Genomic DNA, 20,003 nt, shown 5'->3' on the forward strand with positions numbered 1-20,003 from the left:
CCACACACGCATTTATTTGGTCTACCAAACAACCTCTACAACATTTATTCATTTCATATCATAAGCCCTCAGTAATAATATATCATAAATAAATAACAGTGTTGTAGAGCTAAACACAGCAAGTAATGATATACATTCATTTATATAAATTAGGTAATCATATATATTTATATATCCAAGATGACTGTACAGTACATGTGAAAATGAAACAAAAATGTTTACATTAAAACAATTTATCTATTTATCAGTGTAATATACACTAATGGACAACTTCCCAGCTGCGTCACTGGAATACGTGGCTTTGTGAATTCACTCCGTTCAAGATCCACGTCACACGTTACTCAATCTTCCATTGTTTTGGAGCTGATGCTTTGTTTCCTGTGGAAGACATCAATATCAGTAATGTGTTATATTATTGGCAGGGGTGGAATGTAACTACATTTACTCAAGTACCGTTTCTTTCAATTCTGAGGTACTTCACTTGAATATTTCCTTTTTCTGCTACTTAATACTTCTACTTCACTACATCTCAGAGGCAAACCTTATACTCCACTACATTTATCGAACACTTAGTCAATTTAGTTAATTTTGGGATTAAGATTCTGCATGCAAAACATAGAATCACTCAATAAAATATGATTACCAGTATATGAAGCAGTTAAAATTATCTCCAACTTGACCAAATACAATATTTAAGTACTACATGTTAATGTTTCAATAATAATGATCTAATAATACAAAATCATATAACATATATAACACTGACAAAGGACATTCTCCACAATGAGTTTTTTACTTTTGATACAAGACTTTTAGTTGTAATGGAATAGTTTTACATCACCATATTGCTACTTTTATTTAAGTAAATGATCTAAATACGTCTTCCACCACATATTAAAAGCATTTTAAATATTTATAGTATGATTGGCATAAATGCCAGCTTTGAACAGTTTGTTCCACAGTTCAGATATTTAATAGGGAAGTAATAGCATAACATTCTTCTATTCGGCTTTAAAATGATATAATCCACAGTTTTAATACTTTTATTTGATGACATTTCATTTATAATGCAGATAAAAAAAGTAATTTCTATTTTTGATGTAAATTGGCCACAGAGAGGAGCTAACCAGCCATTAAATTTCATGGATTAAAGGGGTACTACAGCAATTCAGAAATGCACTTCCATAAAGTTTAGGGACTCACTAGAGTCACATTAACATCTAAACCAGCAGCGAGTTTTATTCTCTGGTATGGGTCAAGCTTCAAAAATACTGGATCCATGCAAGTCAATGGCATCTTTCATTAGACCCTTAGTGCCTCTGAAGTGCCCACTTTTTCAAACACACAGTTTGTAACACAGACTATCAGTGAAAGTCTCAAAACCAAGCCAAACTTTCTAAAGGAAAAATAACCCTGGTGGCATCATCAGTAGTCACTTGTGACAACTAAACATAACTTAACTTTTTTATTAATATGTGCCCCTTTTTTTATCAGGCTAATGCTTTCTACTCACCTTAACTCATCCAGGCAGAGTTTATTCCTGAGCCTTACATCTTCACTGATAGGATAGAGCAGCAGGATCATTAACCCTGTAACAATGAAGGCCACTGGAGCAGCACCAATCAGCAGCTTCAGGGTGTACACTACAGGAGCAGGCTGCTTGCAAGCGCCGGTGTCATAACCTGCAAATCTACACACACACACACACACACACACACACACACACACACACACACACACACACACACACACACACACACACACACAAAGATCCCATTTAAATACAGGTTAAAGGAAATCGACATCCAGTCTGACGCTGCAACACAGCAACTGCAAACTCAACACCTTTCACATGATTAATCATGAATCAGGCCTAGGGGTTAATGCCTTTTTGCATGGGATCATGACACTCTAAGTGCAAAGAACATCAAAGAGTGTAAATTAATGGTGCGTGTGTGATAGCAGTGCAGACTTACTCCAGGCAGAGGGTGGACACTCCCAGGGAGATGCCAGCTGCGAACTTGGTGAAGAACACGTAGAACGAGTAGAAGATGGCTTCGTGGCCTTTAGAGTGGGGGTTGGCCAGTCTGAAGTCATCCACCACATCTGGCAACATAGACCTGAACGGCACACACATACATGAGGGGTTGAATGCACGCCAAACTGTGTTTTTGTTTTTTTGCAGGGTTTTATGAGGATGTGTCTTTAATACTCAACATCACTCTAAGACATGGCAAAATTTTTAGCGGATGTGTGCCTACGACCTCCCTCACTCTTACTTTAATCATCTTATACAACCACTCAAGATGGTCGCAGCTGATGATGTGAGGTCTACTTATAGAGCTCTGATAAACCGGTGTGCTAAAATTACAGAGCTAATAGCACGATTAGATGATGAGCAGCGGGCGGTACCACTGGCCTCGGCCCACAGACAGGATAAACAATCGTCCCCTTCCAAAATAAACATGCCCCCATGTGAGGCCTCTGTAATTTGGGGTTTGAGGGAGGGGACAAGAGTTGAGTGAGGAGCGGAGTCTGCCATAGAAACAACTGGAGAACGGACAGAAGGAGACTGCTTTACCTCTGGGGTTGTATTAGCTCTGTGATGGTAGAAAAGATTTATAGTAGACACCGGCTCTAATTCTTAAAAATGACATCATTTTTATGACCGTGACATGACCCAAGTGAATGGACATGGCCCTCTAGGCCCCAAGTCACCACTAACAGCATCTTGGTGCACTATTGTGGTTTGACTAATGACACTTTGCATTAAATCAAAGGAGACCAACATGAGAAGTACAACCACTGCACAGACAGACATATAGCAGGACTGCAATTACATAAACAATGCCAGAGGCTTAGTGGATTTTGAATATTTTAGGGATGTACATTTATATTCTTAGGATATAAAGTGAGCCATAGCATATTTCTTTGAATCCTCATGGGGGGGGTCTCTGAATATAAACTGGACAGATGGCAGGGAGACGCCCTGGATAGTCTTACTAAGTAAGGCTCTCAGACTTACATCTATATACCAAAGGCAACATACTTTAGAGTCTCCAGTCTACCTAGCTTGCCTCTTTTTGAAGGGGTCTCAAAACGTTCAAGTACTACAAGAAAGCGCAATATAACATCATACTAAACAGAATTGTAAAATTGTGTTTTTATTTTAATTTCTATTAAGGGGTAGTTGATATGAAACAACTAGAAAAACATTTTTTAACAAATAATCTTGCGGGCTGGATTAAATTGTATTTTTTACATCATGCTGTGGGCAAGAGGGATGGAGCAACAGAGACGAAGAAGAAACTCTTGATCCGCTGATTTAGCTTAAATATTTAAATCATTTTTTAAAAATGACTTGGTGTTTTGAATTTAAATAACAGTGGAAATCCTATATTTGATGGATAAGTGACATTCTCCCAGAAGAATAAGGGTGGCTTTCTCAGAAAATGGAAAAAAAGAATAAGCGATGATCCACTTGGGTGAAGAATGTGGTGTGATTTGTGTGTGCTTGGAAGTCTTACCATGGCAGCAGGAGCGAGGCAGCCACACTGAGTCCAGAGGAGACAGCCACAACGTAGGCCACCACAACATTGGGAATGAAGACCAGCATCATGGTGAAGGGCATGATCCACTAGATAGAGGGAAAAAAGTCTCAAATCTCTATAACAAATTCAAAACCTGAAAGACATTTTTCAGGTGTGTTTTTGTTTTTGTGATTAAGATAAGGATGCCGCATTCCTAACATTGCCCACAAGATGGCACAACCATCAAAGGGTAATAGGCCGTGTTAAAAGCTGCTCTGGCGAACCAAAACAAAAACAGTATACTCACTGTGATACCGCAAAAAGCGGCCGTCTTCTTCCCAAACCTCCGCAGAAACCATTGCCAGAACGGGACGCTTATCACTGCAGAAACCTGGGTAAACATGTGCAAGCAGAAAATGTATGATGCATATGTGAGAAGAATTGTTTTGAATATGATTCAGTCTAGTAGATCTTGAAAAAGAAATACCAATGGAGAAGATGTGCAATAAGGCAAGTGTCCTCTAAAAATGAAATATTCATTAGGCCTACATAAAAATCTGAGATTCATCTAAAACTGGAGTTATAACTAAAGTTATAAAGAACTTTCAATCTATGTAGTCTATGTTACTCAAGTTTTCTAAATCGTGCCTCTATACCTTTGTAATTTACAGACAAGTATTTGTGAGGGGAATCAGTGATAAAAGCTGTACTCACCAGGATGGTCAGCACAATATTCTGGAAGTGATCCCTCAGGTCGGCGGCGTAAGTGCAGAAGAGGACAAAGTTGCTCTGTACCAGCTGCAGAAATCAGAGATCAAACATTCAGATAGTCAGCCTTGTCTTGTCTACTCAGCACTGTCGCTCGGCACTCAGCTTGCTGTGCTGAGTGCCAAATGAAGTGACTGGAGAAGCTGCTGACGGTGTTTTGCAGTGATTTATTCCATCTCTCTCCCTCACATGGATGACAACTGACACCTCCTCTGAGATGAGAGCGCGAAAAAATACAGAAATAGATTCGATGCAAAAGTTAGAAAGTCTGCAATAATTCAATCAGCCTAAACCTGAAGTGTCAAAACTGTAGCATCGGCCCACATGTGACAGGCAAACAGCGAGGCTGTGCTGCACTGGTATCACTCTCAAGAGTCCTGAGACTTAAAACATGCTTTAAACCATGAGCTTTCAGTAAGTGCTCTTCTACATTGATCAAATCAACATTGAGCGCCAGCAATTCTTCCGCACTGTCAGGATCCAGGACTGGCTCCATTTACTGTAACGCTGACTGTCATGTCTGAGAAGTGCTTTATAAATAAATTTGCATTTACCTGAATGGCGACAGTGATGAAGAGGAATGCAGCAGTTAGAGTGAGGTACGGCCCATGTCTCATCACCAAGATGAAGGCCTTATAGAATGTCTGCTTCTCTGTCTTTGGGGCGTACGGATCTGAAACAGTAACACGTGAAATAAGAATATGAGTATGCAGCGTATCGAATAACATGCAGCAAGAGAAAGGTGGTGGATTTGCACACTGGAAATCCTGGAACTGCCCCTGCATTGCAGTGGATGCACACCTAGGTCTGCACAGTGGTCTTACCCAGCTGAGACAGTACCACCTTAGGTTGTATTAGGTTTAGTTGCAGTAAATTCAAAATACTTCAATGGCTCCAGCTCCCCGGTTTAATAGAGCTGTGGATGTTGCAGTTACATAATATGTATCTTAGACCACTAGCCCAAAGCGATGCACCAAGGTTATTTATTTCATTCCCAACTAGACTGCTTTCAATCCAAAATGTGTTACCAAATGTGAAATAGTTAATTAGGGCCAAAAATGATGGATTGCTATTCTCATAATTGAGTTGTGTGTGGATTCAATTAGCCTATAATAGCAAAAATATTGCTTGTTTTATCCAACCAACAATGCAGTATAAAAGGAGAAAGGAGAAAAGGGGAAAATGCAACACATTGTGACATTTGAGTGGCAGGTAAGCTCATGTTTGGCATTTTGCTTGATAAATGATTTAAAGCATTTGAGTATTGCACTTCACTAAAGTTGGGGGGGGTTTCTCAGGGAAGAATTTTAAAAGAAAAGTGAAAATTGATACCTCAAGTTTGTAATTCAGGCTTTTTGGTCAAATCCTAAAACCCAAGCCCAGTCTGCGATAACACTGATTACATCATCAGGGTTATTTTTTCAAACATTGGAAAGATGGCACCACAGACGACATTTTACAACTGTTTTGAGTTTTCTTGAGTACTGTAGTACTCTTTGTGATGAGTAAACTGAACTTTATGGAATCAACAAATTGTTTCACCACTGTATTTCCCAGACCCAAAATAAAAAGTCTCACCGTCTCTCTCTTTGACTCCCAGGAACAGCACCACGGTGCAGACAAGGAACACTCCTCCTATAACACCAGCAGCTATCATGTACACCTCCTTCTGCAGAGAGAAAGAACAAACATGTAGCCTACATCAATCCATCTCTTCTTACACAGCCAGCACAATCCGGGCTATTCTGAGCCTTTCCTCAATCTTTAATTCATAATGTTCTCAAACGCCTAAAAAATTGAAGTGCTCCATTTCCACATGCTATATGTCCGTTCTGGAAACAAATTGCCACAGTAGTTGTCAGTTTTCACTCAACTAGTGGATACATTTATTTTGTTCTTTCCAGTTCCTCCCAGTACAACATGCATCAGTGCATGATTTATTGCCTGTGACTTTCTGTGTTGATTTCCACATTAGTTTAAACTGCAAACTCTGCCATGCAAATTTCACTGTACAAACACAAGCATAAACAGGAAGAAACCTCAAGTAGATCTGCATCTTAAAATACAGCCTTAACCATTTAATGTCGTACCCCGACAGGAACTGCTCTGCCTTAAACAACCTCTGTTTGTTTGCTATTTTTCCATGCGGCTCAGCCCAGCGGTCCATTATTATTTATGCACATCAAACACTCCCTGTTTCCGAGGGCAGACCTGGTTTGCCCAGACGGTGTGCCACCCTCACCAGCGACCGCAGAGGAATTTAGCGGGTGGCTGCAGAGGGTTTGGCGTGGTGAGTGGGTTGCCCCGATAGGGTTCACCCAAAATCCATTGGAAAAGAACCATTTGAAGCCCAAATAGCTGCGGTGCGACCAAAATCCAATGAAGGACAGTTTGGACTCTTGTCTAGCTTGTTTCATCTTCACAAAAAAGTCCCATGATGGATTCACAGCAGCAGCAGTTTATTCACAGCTCTGCAAACTGAAACGTGGATGTGAATGTGTCCTATCATGTGTCCCTCGCCTCCAACTTCAAGCTAAGCGGCAGCCACCTTCAAGTAAAAGACTAATATCTCCAACATATTGAATCTGGGGTGCCTTCAATTGCTCTGGGTGTGATATAAATAGGCCTAATGACTTACAGATTGTAGAGACCCCTCAATGTGGGGGCCACAGTTTGGAGCCTGATGTGAGGGAGGAACCCCCTTTGTGGTTACGAGAGGGGAGCTGGCTCAGGATGTTGGGTTCAGATATCAAACAGTGGCGTCTCCTTTCAATCCCATGGGTTAAAATGTGAAGCCATTTTGGATGTCAGAACATGCAGACAGTCTGTAAATACGGACCCCAATTTTGAACAATCCTCCTTTTCATTCAGCGCTGCTTTTTTTGACCTCTGATATTTAGCAAAAGCAAACCGCCTTGAGTACACACCGCAGCTCCAAGTTAAGTGAGAATGCTGATGACAGTCCGAGTTATTTTCAAACCAACTCTGTGGCCTACTTTGAGCACACCTGGGCTCCTGGCTTGGCACGGTGACACTTACCGAGTGTGACAGGTAGTCCTGGGAGCGCACCAGGCTCTTGACGATCTCTGGCCCGCTGCTGTTGCCAAGGTAACTGGCAGACATGTTCTGGGTCGGGCAGTGCTTCAGAGTGTGAGCGCTGGCCACTATCTGGCCCTGGATGGCAGCACCCACAAGTGTCCCCAGCACCTCCATTGTCATTCCTGGCATTATACAAGTAAAGAGCCAGTTACCAGTTATCATACTTCAAATTAATTCACACATTCTTAATCTGGACTGTTGCAAGCATTGCATTAATAACTGCTTTTTCGCATATTAAAAGACCTTACGGTAGGCAGTGGCTGAGTCTCTTTCCTTGTGGTCCGTGCTCAGGAACATGGTGAGAGCAGAGTAAGGCACGTGGAAGCACTGCAATGGAGCAGAAAGACACAGTAATGGCTTGGGGTAAAACATAAATACAACAGCAATCAAACACAAATCTTGTAAGGTTGAAGAAACATAATGAGTTTGAGTTTATTTTTTTAATTTTTAGCAATGCTAGCAACATGGACCTAGTTCACTGCTCCACCATTTTGGCCCAGAGCAAAATATCTTAGCAGCTATTTAACGGATTGCCATGAAAGGTTGCCAAAAAGTCATGGCTCCACGTTGAACTGCCATGTTTGTACAGCCAGAAGGGACGAACCAAACACTGGCAAACAACTCTAGATAGGGCTATTTGTGTTTCACTGCCACCTTAGTTTCTCCTTTGCGCTTAGAAGAAGAGGATGAAGTGAGGGAGTTGCAATCTGCAACTATACTAAATGCCAATAAATCCTACACACCGGTCCTTTAAATACAGGCCCCAAGCATGGCTTTTAACTCTTGTCAAGTCTTGTTAGGATATAACATTTGACTCACAATCAAATGGGAACACCCAATATATCTTTAGATGTCTTTTATCTACATGTTCCCGTGAAAATGCAAAATGTACACATATATCAAAAGCAATCTCTGCAGTTTCCATGTTGGCCAACCTCAGCAGTGTTTTCTCCTCCCTCACCACCTCTCCCAGAGAATAGGCGAGCAAACCAATTCCTGTTTCACTTTGTAATTTACACAAGGGCCCAGTCAGCACTGCGGCCAAACGAGCATGCATAGCCATGACGAAAATAAACGTGGCCGTGAAAAGGATTTTTTTCAGCCACTGGTTCTATACAGCATGTCATTTACGGGGCCTTTTACTGGATGTAAACATTTATAGAACGGAACCTGCTTAACTGTCCACTGCAGATGGAAGTGAGAACTGATAAATCTCATAGAAACCCATTATTAGTTGATTACATAAACAGATGACATACTGCATCCTGACCTCTGTTTACAGACTGAATGATAACAGCTGGCAGTTCCCAGCTAGCTTCACACAAACACACATCCAGAGACAATGAAGGAAGGCTAAAAGTGGTAACCAGCATTTACCCAGCAAGAGGTTCCTGGCAGGACTGACCGTATACTTATCAAGTAGTTAGAATGACTTGCCATTACAGCTCACCACAGTGTGGCTGCAGCGGTCGGCGCGCTCTGTGGCACATGTTATATGGGTTACCCCAGAGCAGAGCACAGCAGAAAGGGAGAGAGATGAATGGTCTGGACCATAATAACAAAAGGCAACCTAAATAACTTCACTTCCCCTTTGAGGTGAGGTATCTAAGAGCTCTGGGCTCTAATCTGCTGCGCATCTCACAAATCAAAGGGTAAATACTTGGAGCTGTCGTGAGTGTGGCATGAGATGACTGTAATCATCTCCACTCTAAACTGCGTTATTTGCAAAGTTTGCTACATTTTATCTATATTTTATGTAACGTGTCATCTGTAGACTACGAGCTGCATCCATCTGAGGTTTTATCTCCTGTTTCCGTCTCTCTTGTCCCGCTGAGTTATCTGAGGCATGCGTTTAGATTTCTTAAACATCAAAAGCACTTCTGAAAGAGTGATCATACTTACAGTGATGAGGGTTTGGTAGAGGCAGTAGAAGCCTAGGTACCAGATGAACCTCCCGCTGATGAAAGGAGGAACAAACCAGAGGTAGAAGTAGGCGACCACCAAGAACGGAGTGCAACCCAACATCCTAAAGAAGAAGAGGACATGTGTCAGGTAAGTCAGGGAACAAAAAGTTTTACTCTGAATGAAAAAAAAAAATGATGACAGATATCCTGTTTACATCTCATAATTTGCTTCAACAACAAGCTTTCTCCAAACAGCCCTCATAAGCTGTCAGAGCAGGGATGATAGTGGTTGTGTTATGTAATTTTCAAAGCAGTGCAGTGTAAAAATCACGCTATATTTCTAGCAGATTACAGTGAGGCTAAACTGACTGCTAAATGATTACGTTGTTGTAAGTATGTTAGGAATCTGTCCTGGGAGGGACGGGCAAGCAAGGAAATACCACAATATTTCAAACCCACATAGCTTTTAAAGATCCACACACACACACACACACACACACACACACACACGAATATACAATACACACTCAAGCAGAGACCATGAAGCAATTCTGCTGTGTTGTGCTTTTTTCAGAACTTGGAGTGATACAGTGTGTGGGCCATGTATAATGCATAAGTAAACAACTGGCATGTGTCACTGTGGTTAAAATGAACAGCTGTGTTTCAAAATGAAGCGAAAAAAGGACAGATTACGGATTATCGCCACTCTGACTCATCTCCACCATCCCTCCACTTCTTTTTCTTTTATTTCTTTTTATGTAGTGTGTTCGTATTGTGGGCCTGAAACAGCTATAATACCAGCACATCTACAAGTAGAAAGAGGGACTGAGGGACATTTTGGTGACTGTGACAAAACCTGCAAGGGGTTCTGACCTCTGGCCTGCTCCACACCAAAAACTATAAACAGAGAAAGTGGGAGAAAGGGGTAGAGAGAGGCCGGGAATGGTCATTTCTAGCATCGTCCAGCCTGCCCACCTCACTCTCCTCCTGATTGTTTGCTTAAACAAAGGCGGCTGACAACGCTGGTGCTGCAGTATTGACCGCTTGGTCATGGGAGCGATGAAAGGGCCCCGGGGTCAGTGAATGGGACAGTTAGAATGTTCCTGCAAGATGACTGTGCTCAGGCTGAGGCAACAAAGCACATGCGCAAACACACGCATAGTTTCTCACACATCAGGCATGCATGAATACACATTCACACCTGTCCCAATAATTTGCACAGTCTTAATTAAAGCCAGAGCAGGTTGATAGGAGGCTGGCACAGATATGTCTCTGACTTGTTCAAGACGCTCGCAGCATGTTAATGAGAGGATATGCAGTGGAACAGAGGGGATTTAGAAGAGGTCAGGTGGGTGAGAGCGTGCTCTCTTGGCTGATTTGGGGTTTAGTAGTGTTCAAATATTCCTGTGGTGGAAAGTAATTAAGGGCATTTACTTAAGTACTGTTACTTAGGTGCAGTTTTGAATCTTGCATACTTATATTTCACAGTTGTTTCCAAATTGAGATGTTACATTAAAACCACATAGTCTCATAAAATACAATCTAATGTTAAAGATCAGTGGCTAACAACCTTTTTGGCTTGTGACCCCTTACAAAAAAGCCTAGTTGGGGCCCCTTGTCACAGGTCTCAGATGTCTTTGAGTGGTTAGTAGTTCCACCACAGAGTGAATTCTACTTGGAACTTTTCAGATGGTTTCATTTAAATAACTATTCAACGCCCAAAGAGTTAAATGATCCAACATTTTACAAAAAAAGCAGGGATAAGAGAAAAAATTCCCAAAAATGAATACAAAGTTGTGTAGCAGAACTTTGTTTTATCTTCTTACCGCATTAATCATCTCAGATTTACTATGTGACCCCTAGGTTGGGATACACTGGACTACACTACCTAACTGTACATAAAGGTCAAGAGGCCAAGTACTTTTTTGCTGATAATACTTTATAATATAATACTTACTTTACCTTTACTTTGTTAGATTTGAAGTAAGATAAGTGCAAGATTTTACTTATAATAGAGTTTTTTCTTTTTTCTTTTTTTTTTGTTGATTCTGGCTGCCCAGTGAAGAAAAGCGGTAGTGTTTCTACTGCCTTGTTTAATTGATTTTAAGGGGAATCCGATCGAATCTGACACAGTGGTAGGCATTAAGAATAACCATATAGAAATAGACAATCATGTCACGGATGGTCTTGTGTTCTTATGGTAGGCATCACTATTGAATTGAGCCAGAGCCAGAGACAATCTTCTCTGAGGGAAAAAAAAGAATCTTTCTCAAGGTTCTACTTGCCTGCTGGACTGTACATCATTGCAATCACAAAATAATAAACAAGGCAGCACACAAGTGGGAATTTGGGCAAAATGACCCCATCCTAAAGAACTCTGGGCAAAGATACAAATCACTTTATGTCTGGCTGTGGATGTGACAGCCAGAGGGGCAAAAGCACTTCCTGCTGCATAGACAGAGGGGACTTTCCAAACAAGGCTAAAACTGAGGGAGTGTCTCGCAATCTCATCATAAATACTGATGAACACACATTTAAAATACCCACGTATACCATACAAAGTATTCACATGAACACACACAAGCAAGAACACACACACACACACACACACACACACACACACACACACACACACACACACACACACCTACAGCTTCCCGGGGGTAATCAAAGCTGATTTAACAGCCATCAGCATCTGTCTGCTATTGAGTGCGGCTGGCTAGCCACAGTGGACTTGGTCCCCCTCCAGCACTGTCAGTTTGTGTGTAATCTATGGTTTATAATGCAGCAGGCATAAGACACTAGAGTGTAATTACAGTAAGAGTCACGCTAGTGTGTTCAAAAGTCATACACTGCACTGACACGCATATCCGCTTATAAAATCATCTTTGAAAATGGTGATTTATGGAAATGGAGGTATTAGCTTTATGTAATCCACAATTATAGAGCCACAAAGTAAAACTTAAAGGCTGTCAGATACTGAGCAACATCTTGCAGATAAAGAAAGCTGGATGATCAAAGCCAAATATGAAATAAGGTGTTACATAAACACAATAAAATGTCACCGGGCAGAACAGTGGCAGATGATTTCTAAAGGAATGAAGATAAACAGCCTTGCCTATTGTTGTCTGCCATCAGAAGAAAAAAAAACAGCCCACACCCTTGAAGCATACAGTGTGTAGCGCTCATCAGAGGGAGCGCCAGGAGTGTAATTAAAGCACAGCAGTTATTTATTCAGCCCAATCCTCAGGTGAGAGGCTTGGGCATGAGAATAATTTCAAAACCACCCAAAACTGGAGCATGTGGCTTTTTTTTGTTTGGATTTTGCACAAACATGATGTAGCAGCCATAATTATGTCTGAGAGAGTGGGAGCAAACCAAAGTTTCATAATCCATCGACAAATTACAGCCCTTTGCACGAGCTTAGCCATATGCCAACAGCAGCACTTTAACATCTGTTAACTAAAGAAAGGAGGATCGTTTTGTTTATTAGCTTAGATAAATAAATATGTATTCCATTTTCATTGGGTCGTTGGGACTTGGGAATAGAGCTGAGCGGTGTGCCAATACTGGAAAATTGTCCAGTATTCTGATTAGATGCCACCTGTTTCTGCTCTTAGAGGCTGAATTACAATTAAACAATAGACTTTGTGAATGAATTACACTTTTAAGCTTAAAGGTATTTCTCATCATTTTCTTTTCTGTCTTTAAAGAAACAATAGTCCTTCCGTAAAGTCTTATTTTCAGTATTTGTGTGCAATCTGATGTTTTGTCAGCACTGCCGATCCCTACTTTTGAGCCAGTGATAAAACCTAAATGTAAAGGAGTAAGAAGAACTATGACAGAAATACAGGAGTGGGTACGAGATATAAAAGTAATGGAGGAATTCAGGCGTTTTCCTTCATAGTTCGAGCAGGGAGCTCACCAGGGCATGAGTCTGCCAATTCTCGTCCATCTGCTCTTTGTAATGAAGAAACCAACAATGGGATCGGTCACTGCACCCCAGGCTTTACCAATGAATAGCACCATGGAGGCCTGGAAGGCGTTGATCTGCAGAGCAAAACAGGGACAGACTGGGGTTAAAAAAGTCACAAACTGATTTGTTCACATATAGGAACCACACACACCCTCTTACACTTTCTCATTCTCTTTGTCCTCAAACACATTACCTGAGCGATATCAAGCAGGTAGATTTGCAGGAAGAAGGATATGGCGCTGGAAGCCACCTCCTTGGGCGCACCGCCAATGGCAAAACACAGCTTACTGCATACCGTCAACTTGTGGCCCAGCTCAGTCTGTGGAGACAGAGGTGACAGGGGAGACAGGGAAAAAAGTTAACAAGATAATGATGTCCATGTAGGTCAGGCTGCAAATGAGCAAATTAACTTTTCTGCACTGTAAGCATTCTGATGAAGACTCTTTCCCATCATGTGGGGATGGGAAATACAGGATGCCAGCTACTGAAAAATGACTGCTGACGCAAAACACACAATAATTTAAAGCAATTATAGCCCACCTGTAACCATACATACAAGGCTCAAGCCAATATACACAATGTAAAAGATATATTTAGATCATAGTCAGTATGCATTTACTGTTCATAGTTTCATCAGACTCATTTCTGGAACAGGGAGTAAGGAGTATAAACAAAGAATGTGTCATTTTAGTTATTAGCCAATAAAAGTGTGGAGGATACAGTCTCCACAGAAAAAATGTGACGTAATTTACAACAATAGACATACGTAAATAGACCAACAGACTGAGTGTATTTTAAACTGAAATCCCTAAAATCCAACCAACTACACTAACTTTTTATCTAATTTTTGTTTCTTTCTATGGAGGACTGCTACTTATTTTAGCAAGGACCAAGGAAATTCCTACCACAACATTATATTACTTCCGATACACGCCAATGTGAAGTAAGGTGTGTTGCTCTTAAATAAATTAGGCCATGACTAACACAAATAGTGAATCCAGTAGTCATTCACTGTCTGAAACTTTTAGAATTCTATTTCAGGTGCTCCTAAAATAACATTCCTTCCTCATCTTCATCTCCCAACAATTCAGTGATTCAGTGGATGAATGAATGAAGGAAAGTACAGAAGTTGATTAAGTGACCAAACATCATGCTGCATTTGCTATGATGTATGCGGAAGATGTGTACACAGTGACACATCTATTATCTCATGAAACCCACTTCCTTACAGACACACAAATTGTCACTCAGCTATTCATATCTTCCTGTATCTTCGTCTCCTTAAATGGCAGGTTACTCTAGCGAACTAGAAAGATGTTCATGTATTAAATATGTTTAAGTGTGAGCAAAATAGAGGATCAGAGGGAGACCGCCTACCAGGCTGTTTGCATTGTGGTCTATATGTGCAGACACTGAGGCACGCGGAGGAGTCTTAGAAACCCACCGAGTCATCCGCAGCTTTGTTTCTCCTCATCGTGCTCTGCTAAAACCATCAGACACGTGACTCTGTGTGTGTTTGTGCGTGTGCATGCAGCAAGAAGGGCAAGCTTTCATCTTCACACATGAGTAAGACGAGACATCACAGTCTAGGGAGCCCGATATTTACGACTGTCTCCGAGGCTGTGCACACATATCAACCTTTGCCTGTTCCTCTCTACAGTACAGTAGAGAGGAACAGTGTCACTCCAGATCCAGTGGCCCAGGCTTGGCCCACAGCTACTCCCCTCAGAGTTTTATGAAAGAAGGAAATCACCAAAGTAACCACAGCCACGACCAAAACACTGTTATTATCCGACTCACATTTTCTCTTCCTCCGTTCTTCGCCCCATCAAAACATGGAGGGGTTCAAGAACGACAATTACCAGGAGGGAGGTGTGTAATTATTCAATCGCAAGACAAGCGGGTCAGAGGTAAGTAAAGGCTGCGTGGCGGTTCCGACTTCAAAACTCTCTCTTCTTCCACTCTCACTGCAATTACCCCTAATTGGAGAGAAAAATTAAAGTCTTTGGTGTCTGGAGAATGCTGCTTAACTGATGATGTGCAAAAATACTCCCAGCACTGCTCTCTCTCTCTCTCTCTCTCTCTCTCTCACTCTAAACTCTTATGCTTTCCCTCCAAACTCTTACACTCGATCTTTCATTACTGCATTCTTATCATCAAAGAGGATAAACAGGATATCCCTTCTACTGTTGTCTGGATGCACAAACAACACCGCACACACACACGCACAGAATTCAACGCACGCATATACAGAAACACTGGCTCCGAGTTAAAGGGAGCATCTGCAAAGTTCAGACTGTCAACAAACAAGGGACAAGGACAGATAAGAATAATCTCTAAAGTTAATGAATCCTTAACCGTTAGAGGGAAAACAATTTAAATGCCAGAACTGCACCGCAAGTAATTTAAATCAGGATGGAGGATAATGCTAGTGCAAAGAAAGGAGGGGGAAAAAAACGCTTGAGCCAGCTAAGCTATATTCTCCAAATAAAATGTGTACACTGTATGTTTGCATGCTAAACGTTAAGCTGTTAAAATGGATGCATAAAGCAGTTTAAATGTTTATTCGCTGAAGGATTTTTGGGCAATTCTGGGTATCAGGGTCATATCACGGGTTCTTTTTCTATCAGCTGAAAACAGTAGCTTTGTGCCGTCCACTCAGATTATGGATTATGAGTATGAAAGGAAAAGTTGGTAATATCAGGGATGGCAACGAGCCCTTAAAAGATGGACTTGTGTCAAAGTGACAAAATGTACTTTTGTGATGGATTGGGAGGCTTTTCATGCAGAATTTCCAGTGGCAGTATACTGACTAATGGATCTAGCATGTAGTCTATGTAAATATAATGTTTTATATGTTTTATTAAATTCAGGTTAAGTCAACTTATTTTTTCTTATTCATTTAACTCATCAAATTAATTATTTAAAGAAACTTGAATAGTTTATCGGTCTTCCAAGCATCCATCGTTTTGGAGTAAAAATATCCTTCTTTTAAGGAGTTTAGACAAAACATGAATGATGGACACTTACTGTGTATATTTATGACATGTTTAGTCATGGTTGTTTCCTTTGATATTAAATATTTGATATCAGCTCTCACCCAAAAGTGCATGGCTCCAACAACATTTACAACTACATTTCTGTAAGGTCTAAAGAAAAATGCACTCTTCACACAAAGAAAACAACGCAGTCTGCATCCAAATTCAGCACAAATTTTAAACTAATTTCCAGAGAAGATTGTGCATTTCCATCCATTACTGTTATGTGAATATCAGAACTTAGGCACACTGAGATAAACAAAAGCTATTTTCCATCCCTTCAGTGGAGCGGAAGGAAACTTTTCCAACTCAGCTAAGCGTATAAACTTTTTGTGACATTTTGACTTCAGCTTTTCCACTCAGGTGGTAATGTGTTTGGGTGACTAAAGAGATACTATGTATTGAACTTAATATCTAAGGGTTTATTAAACTTGTTTTATCAAGTTCAGTGAACTTAACTCAGTTGGTTTCACATTACAGTAACTCACTGAATAAACAAATGATTCAAGTTTAATTCATTTAGCTCTATTTTTTTAAGGGCAGCAAGGGTTCTTATGTTTTACAGTGTTCAGATCAGTGAAGTTCTGCCATCTTCGAAGAAACTAACAATCAATTGTTTGTTGTAACATCTAAATCCTAGGTATCCAATCCAACTACACGACAGTTGCAGAACTGGTTTTAGTGAGTGATGTAACGCTGATTTATGGGCACCCTGAGCCAATGTAGCGAAACAAAAAATGTGTGACTAACTGTCAAGGCAACTTTCCATACATGGGAACAACCTTTCTCAATTGAATACAATGAAATCAACATCCAGACACTGAATCCACTATGGGGGGTTACAATTCACATGAAAGCAAAGCATCTGATTAATCACAAACTGATAAGCTAAAGAGATCACTCACTTCCCACTTTTTTTAATGGGCACCCAGAGCCAATGAGGTAAAACAGAAAATGAGTGACTAACTGCCATGGTATTGCATTACGACACTATCTGAAACACTGCCTGCATAGTGGTATCTACCTTAATTAGAGGGGCAATACACCATATATGGGATAATGTAATGGATAATATGCAGCTTTCCAAGTAACAGCCAAGTGTCATTATTGAGCATTTACTAATTGGTATAAACAATTCTCAGAGTGTATCGTGAATTAGTAAATGGTCTGTGGGCCATTCGGCACCTTATCAGCCTGTGGGCCTCAAGTAGAGTATCAGTGATGTAAAGGCTTGGTTTTCTGTCTTTCATTTCCTTAGCTTTACAGCATGGGCTCATGAAGAGCATCAATATGAACACAAAGCTTCTCGCACTTCCATTGGCACACAAATACAAACAAACTCACACACTAAATTATCACCTTCTAGCACTCAAATGAAAATCAGCCATGTAGCTCTCAAAAAGCTAAATAACATAAGATCAAATGAAAAAAAAAAGACTGGAAAGTCAACTCTGGCTCCCGTTGTTTGCAAAACCTGATTAAGCCATCCTATACACTATCTTGCTTACTATTATATCTGTCATTACAACAGTCTTCATCACCTAAGTTCACAGGAAAGCAAAGCTGATTAATCACAAACAAATAAGCAACTAATGGGGATCACACTCTCCATCTTTTTTTCTCAAACTGAGCCACTGTAGCAAAACAGAAAATGAGGGACCAGCTGCCATGGTATTGCATTACGACAGTATTTGAAACACTGTCTGCTTAATATGGTATCTACCTTAATAAAAGGGAAATACACCATGTAAAGGCTTGGTTTTCTGTCTTTCATTTCCTTAGCTTTACAGCCTGTGGGCCCATGAAGAGCACCAATATGAACGCACAGCTTCTCACACACGCTCCACTGGCACACAAATACAAACACACTCGCACACAAGGCGCTTGCTCTCTTTGCTGACTTATCACCCTGTAGCACTGAAATGGAAATCACCCATGTGCAGTAGTTCTCACAAAGCTAAATAGCATCAGACGAAGCCCTCCCTCCCAAAATGGAAAGGTTTTTTCAGTAAGCCATCCTTTTCTATTGTCTATCTTACTTTCTATTATGACAGTGATTACAACAGTCTTCCGACAAAGTCCACTGTTAACGCTGGCAACAGATAGCAAACAGGTCATCCCATCGATGCAAACAGCCTTTCTCAAATGAAAGCAATCAACTTCCAGGCATTGAATCTACTATCTGGGGGATTACAGTTCACAGGAAAACAATGCGGCTGATTAATCATAAAAAGATAAGCAACTAAAGAGATCACACTCTCCATCTTGTTCTCCCTCTCTGTCCAATCATGTGAAATCACTCAGCCAAACTGAGCCGCAGACACACCAGATGAGACTGAGAATGTCACTCAGATTCTTTACAACTGTGTGGTTTCAAATACAGTCGTTACATGTGATAGCAACTTGTAGCACAGTACTAGAGAAGCAGCAAAAACGGGTGATCTTACCTGCTGAGGAGTTTCAGCGGGCTTGATGAGCTTCCCCTCAGAGCCCTGTGCTCCCCTCTCTCCCTTGGCCATGGCTGAGAGACTGTGTGTGAGGCGACAGCCGTACTTCTGCGACTGTGTGTGTGAGGGAGTGTTGAAGTGAGTGTGACTGTGGCTCCTTGTGTGAGCTAGAGAGCGATGAGGCGGCCACTGGGAGGTGTGTGTCAGAGGGTGAAACTGGATGTGGCTTTGACTCCGGGTGTGTGCGTGGTGCGTGTGAGTGACTGCTCCAGAGGCTGGGAGCTCCTCCTGCTCCTCTGTGACAACTCTGCCGCTTTCTGTCGCCATTCACATGCTGTTGTGCTCTGGAATGAGGCCATGGAGGGAAGGGCAAAGTCAGACAGGCGGTGCCACACACACACACACACACACACACACACATATGCAAAAAAAAAACACACACACACACACACACACACACACACATACACACTCAATGTCAAGCATGTACTGCAACATACAGGCACAAGAATGCAGGCGCATAAACACACACATATATGAGCACAGACAAAGAATTGCTCTTTGGATGTATGCACAAGAACACACATAAATGGGACAATGCACAAGAGCAGAGATGAATACAGATGCAACAAGAAATCTCACACACATACACACACACACACACACACACACACACACACACAAAATGCTCACACTTTACCTTAAAAGCATATATTTATAAATAAATATCTAATATATAAATATATATCCAACTGAAAGTCAAATGTCATTAAAGGTTACCATCATGTGCTGTATCTGACAAGCTATGGTTGAGAAAGAGCGAACAAGGGGCGCAAAATGCGTCGATGTCCCGCGCAAGGAGTGTGTTGCCTGTCCTCATCTTACTACTATTACTGTAAGTGCATCCATAAACAAGCACTCTGCACACACCTGACAAAACAACAACCTTGAAGCATATCATAAAAATAAAGGAGAAAACTAAATTATCATCTTACCCCGTGTTGATGGAAAATCAGCCGGTGCTGTCGGTTAGTGAGTTAGTTAGTTCTCTCAGTGCGGTGATCAGTCAGTCAGTCAGTCAGTCAGACGGGCAGGATGAGAAGGAGACTGCGGAGGATGGAGATGGTCTGTGAGCCTCCACTCTCAGTTGTTCAGTCTGCAGTGACTGGAGCTGCGCCCTGCAGCGGCCGCCGGTATATGACACACACACACACACACACACACACACACACACTCATGGA

General features: G+C 41.2%; 1 protein-coding gene across 1 annotated transcript; it reads right to left on the reverse strand.

The window, feature by feature from the left end:
• Nucleotides 1-11: 11 nt before the first annotated feature.
• Nucleotides 12-19,939, reverse strand: mfsd2b (MFSD2 lysolipid transporter B, sphingolipid). The gene is made up of 15 exons (XM_051408872.1): nt 19,758-19,939; nt 18,763-19,106; nt 13,471-13,596; nt 13,227-13,351; nt 9,300-9,423; nt 7,646-7,724; nt 7,338-7,519; nt 5,877-5,967; nt 4,853-4,971; nt 4,245-4,328; nt 3,838-3,921; nt 3,528-3,637; nt 1,977-2,120; nt 1,514-1,690; nt 12-378 (listed from the first exon to the last, which is right to left on the reverse strand). The coding sequence occupies exons 2-15, from the start codon at nt 19,087-19,089 to the stop codon at nt 342-344; spliced, it is 1,809 nt and encodes a 602-aa protein (XP_051264832.1). The 5' UTR covers nt 19,090-19,106; nt 19,758-19,939; the 3' UTR covers nt 12-341.
• Between the last annotated feature and the right edge of the window lie 64 nt (nt 19,940-20,003).

The sequence above is a fragment of the Dicentrarchus labrax genome, unplaced genomic scaffold (genome assembly GCF_905237075.1).
Source record: "Dicentrarchus labrax unplaced genomic scaffold, dlabrax2021, whole genome shotgun sequence".
NCBI classification, from domain to species: domain Eukaryota; kingdom Metazoa; phylum Chordata; class Actinopteri; family Moronidae; genus Dicentrarchus; species Dicentrarchus labrax.

What these genes read in the sequence shown, in the direction of transcription:
- mfsd2b (XM_051408872.1), bottom strand. Translation starts at nt 19,089, where the DNA reads ATGGCGACAGAAAGCGGCAGAGTTGTCACAGAGGAGCAGGAGGAGCTC. An exon ending in AGACTCAGCCACTGCCTACC is followed by an intron (nt 7,520 to 7,645) that starts GTAAGGTCTTTT and finishes GTATAATGCCAG; the next exon opens with GAATGACAATGGAGGTGCTG. An exon ending in CTCTGCCTGGATGAGTTAAG is followed by an intron (nt 379 to 1,513) that starts GTGAGTAGAAAG and finishes TGTCTTCCACAG; the next exon opens with GAAACAAAGCATCAGCTCCA.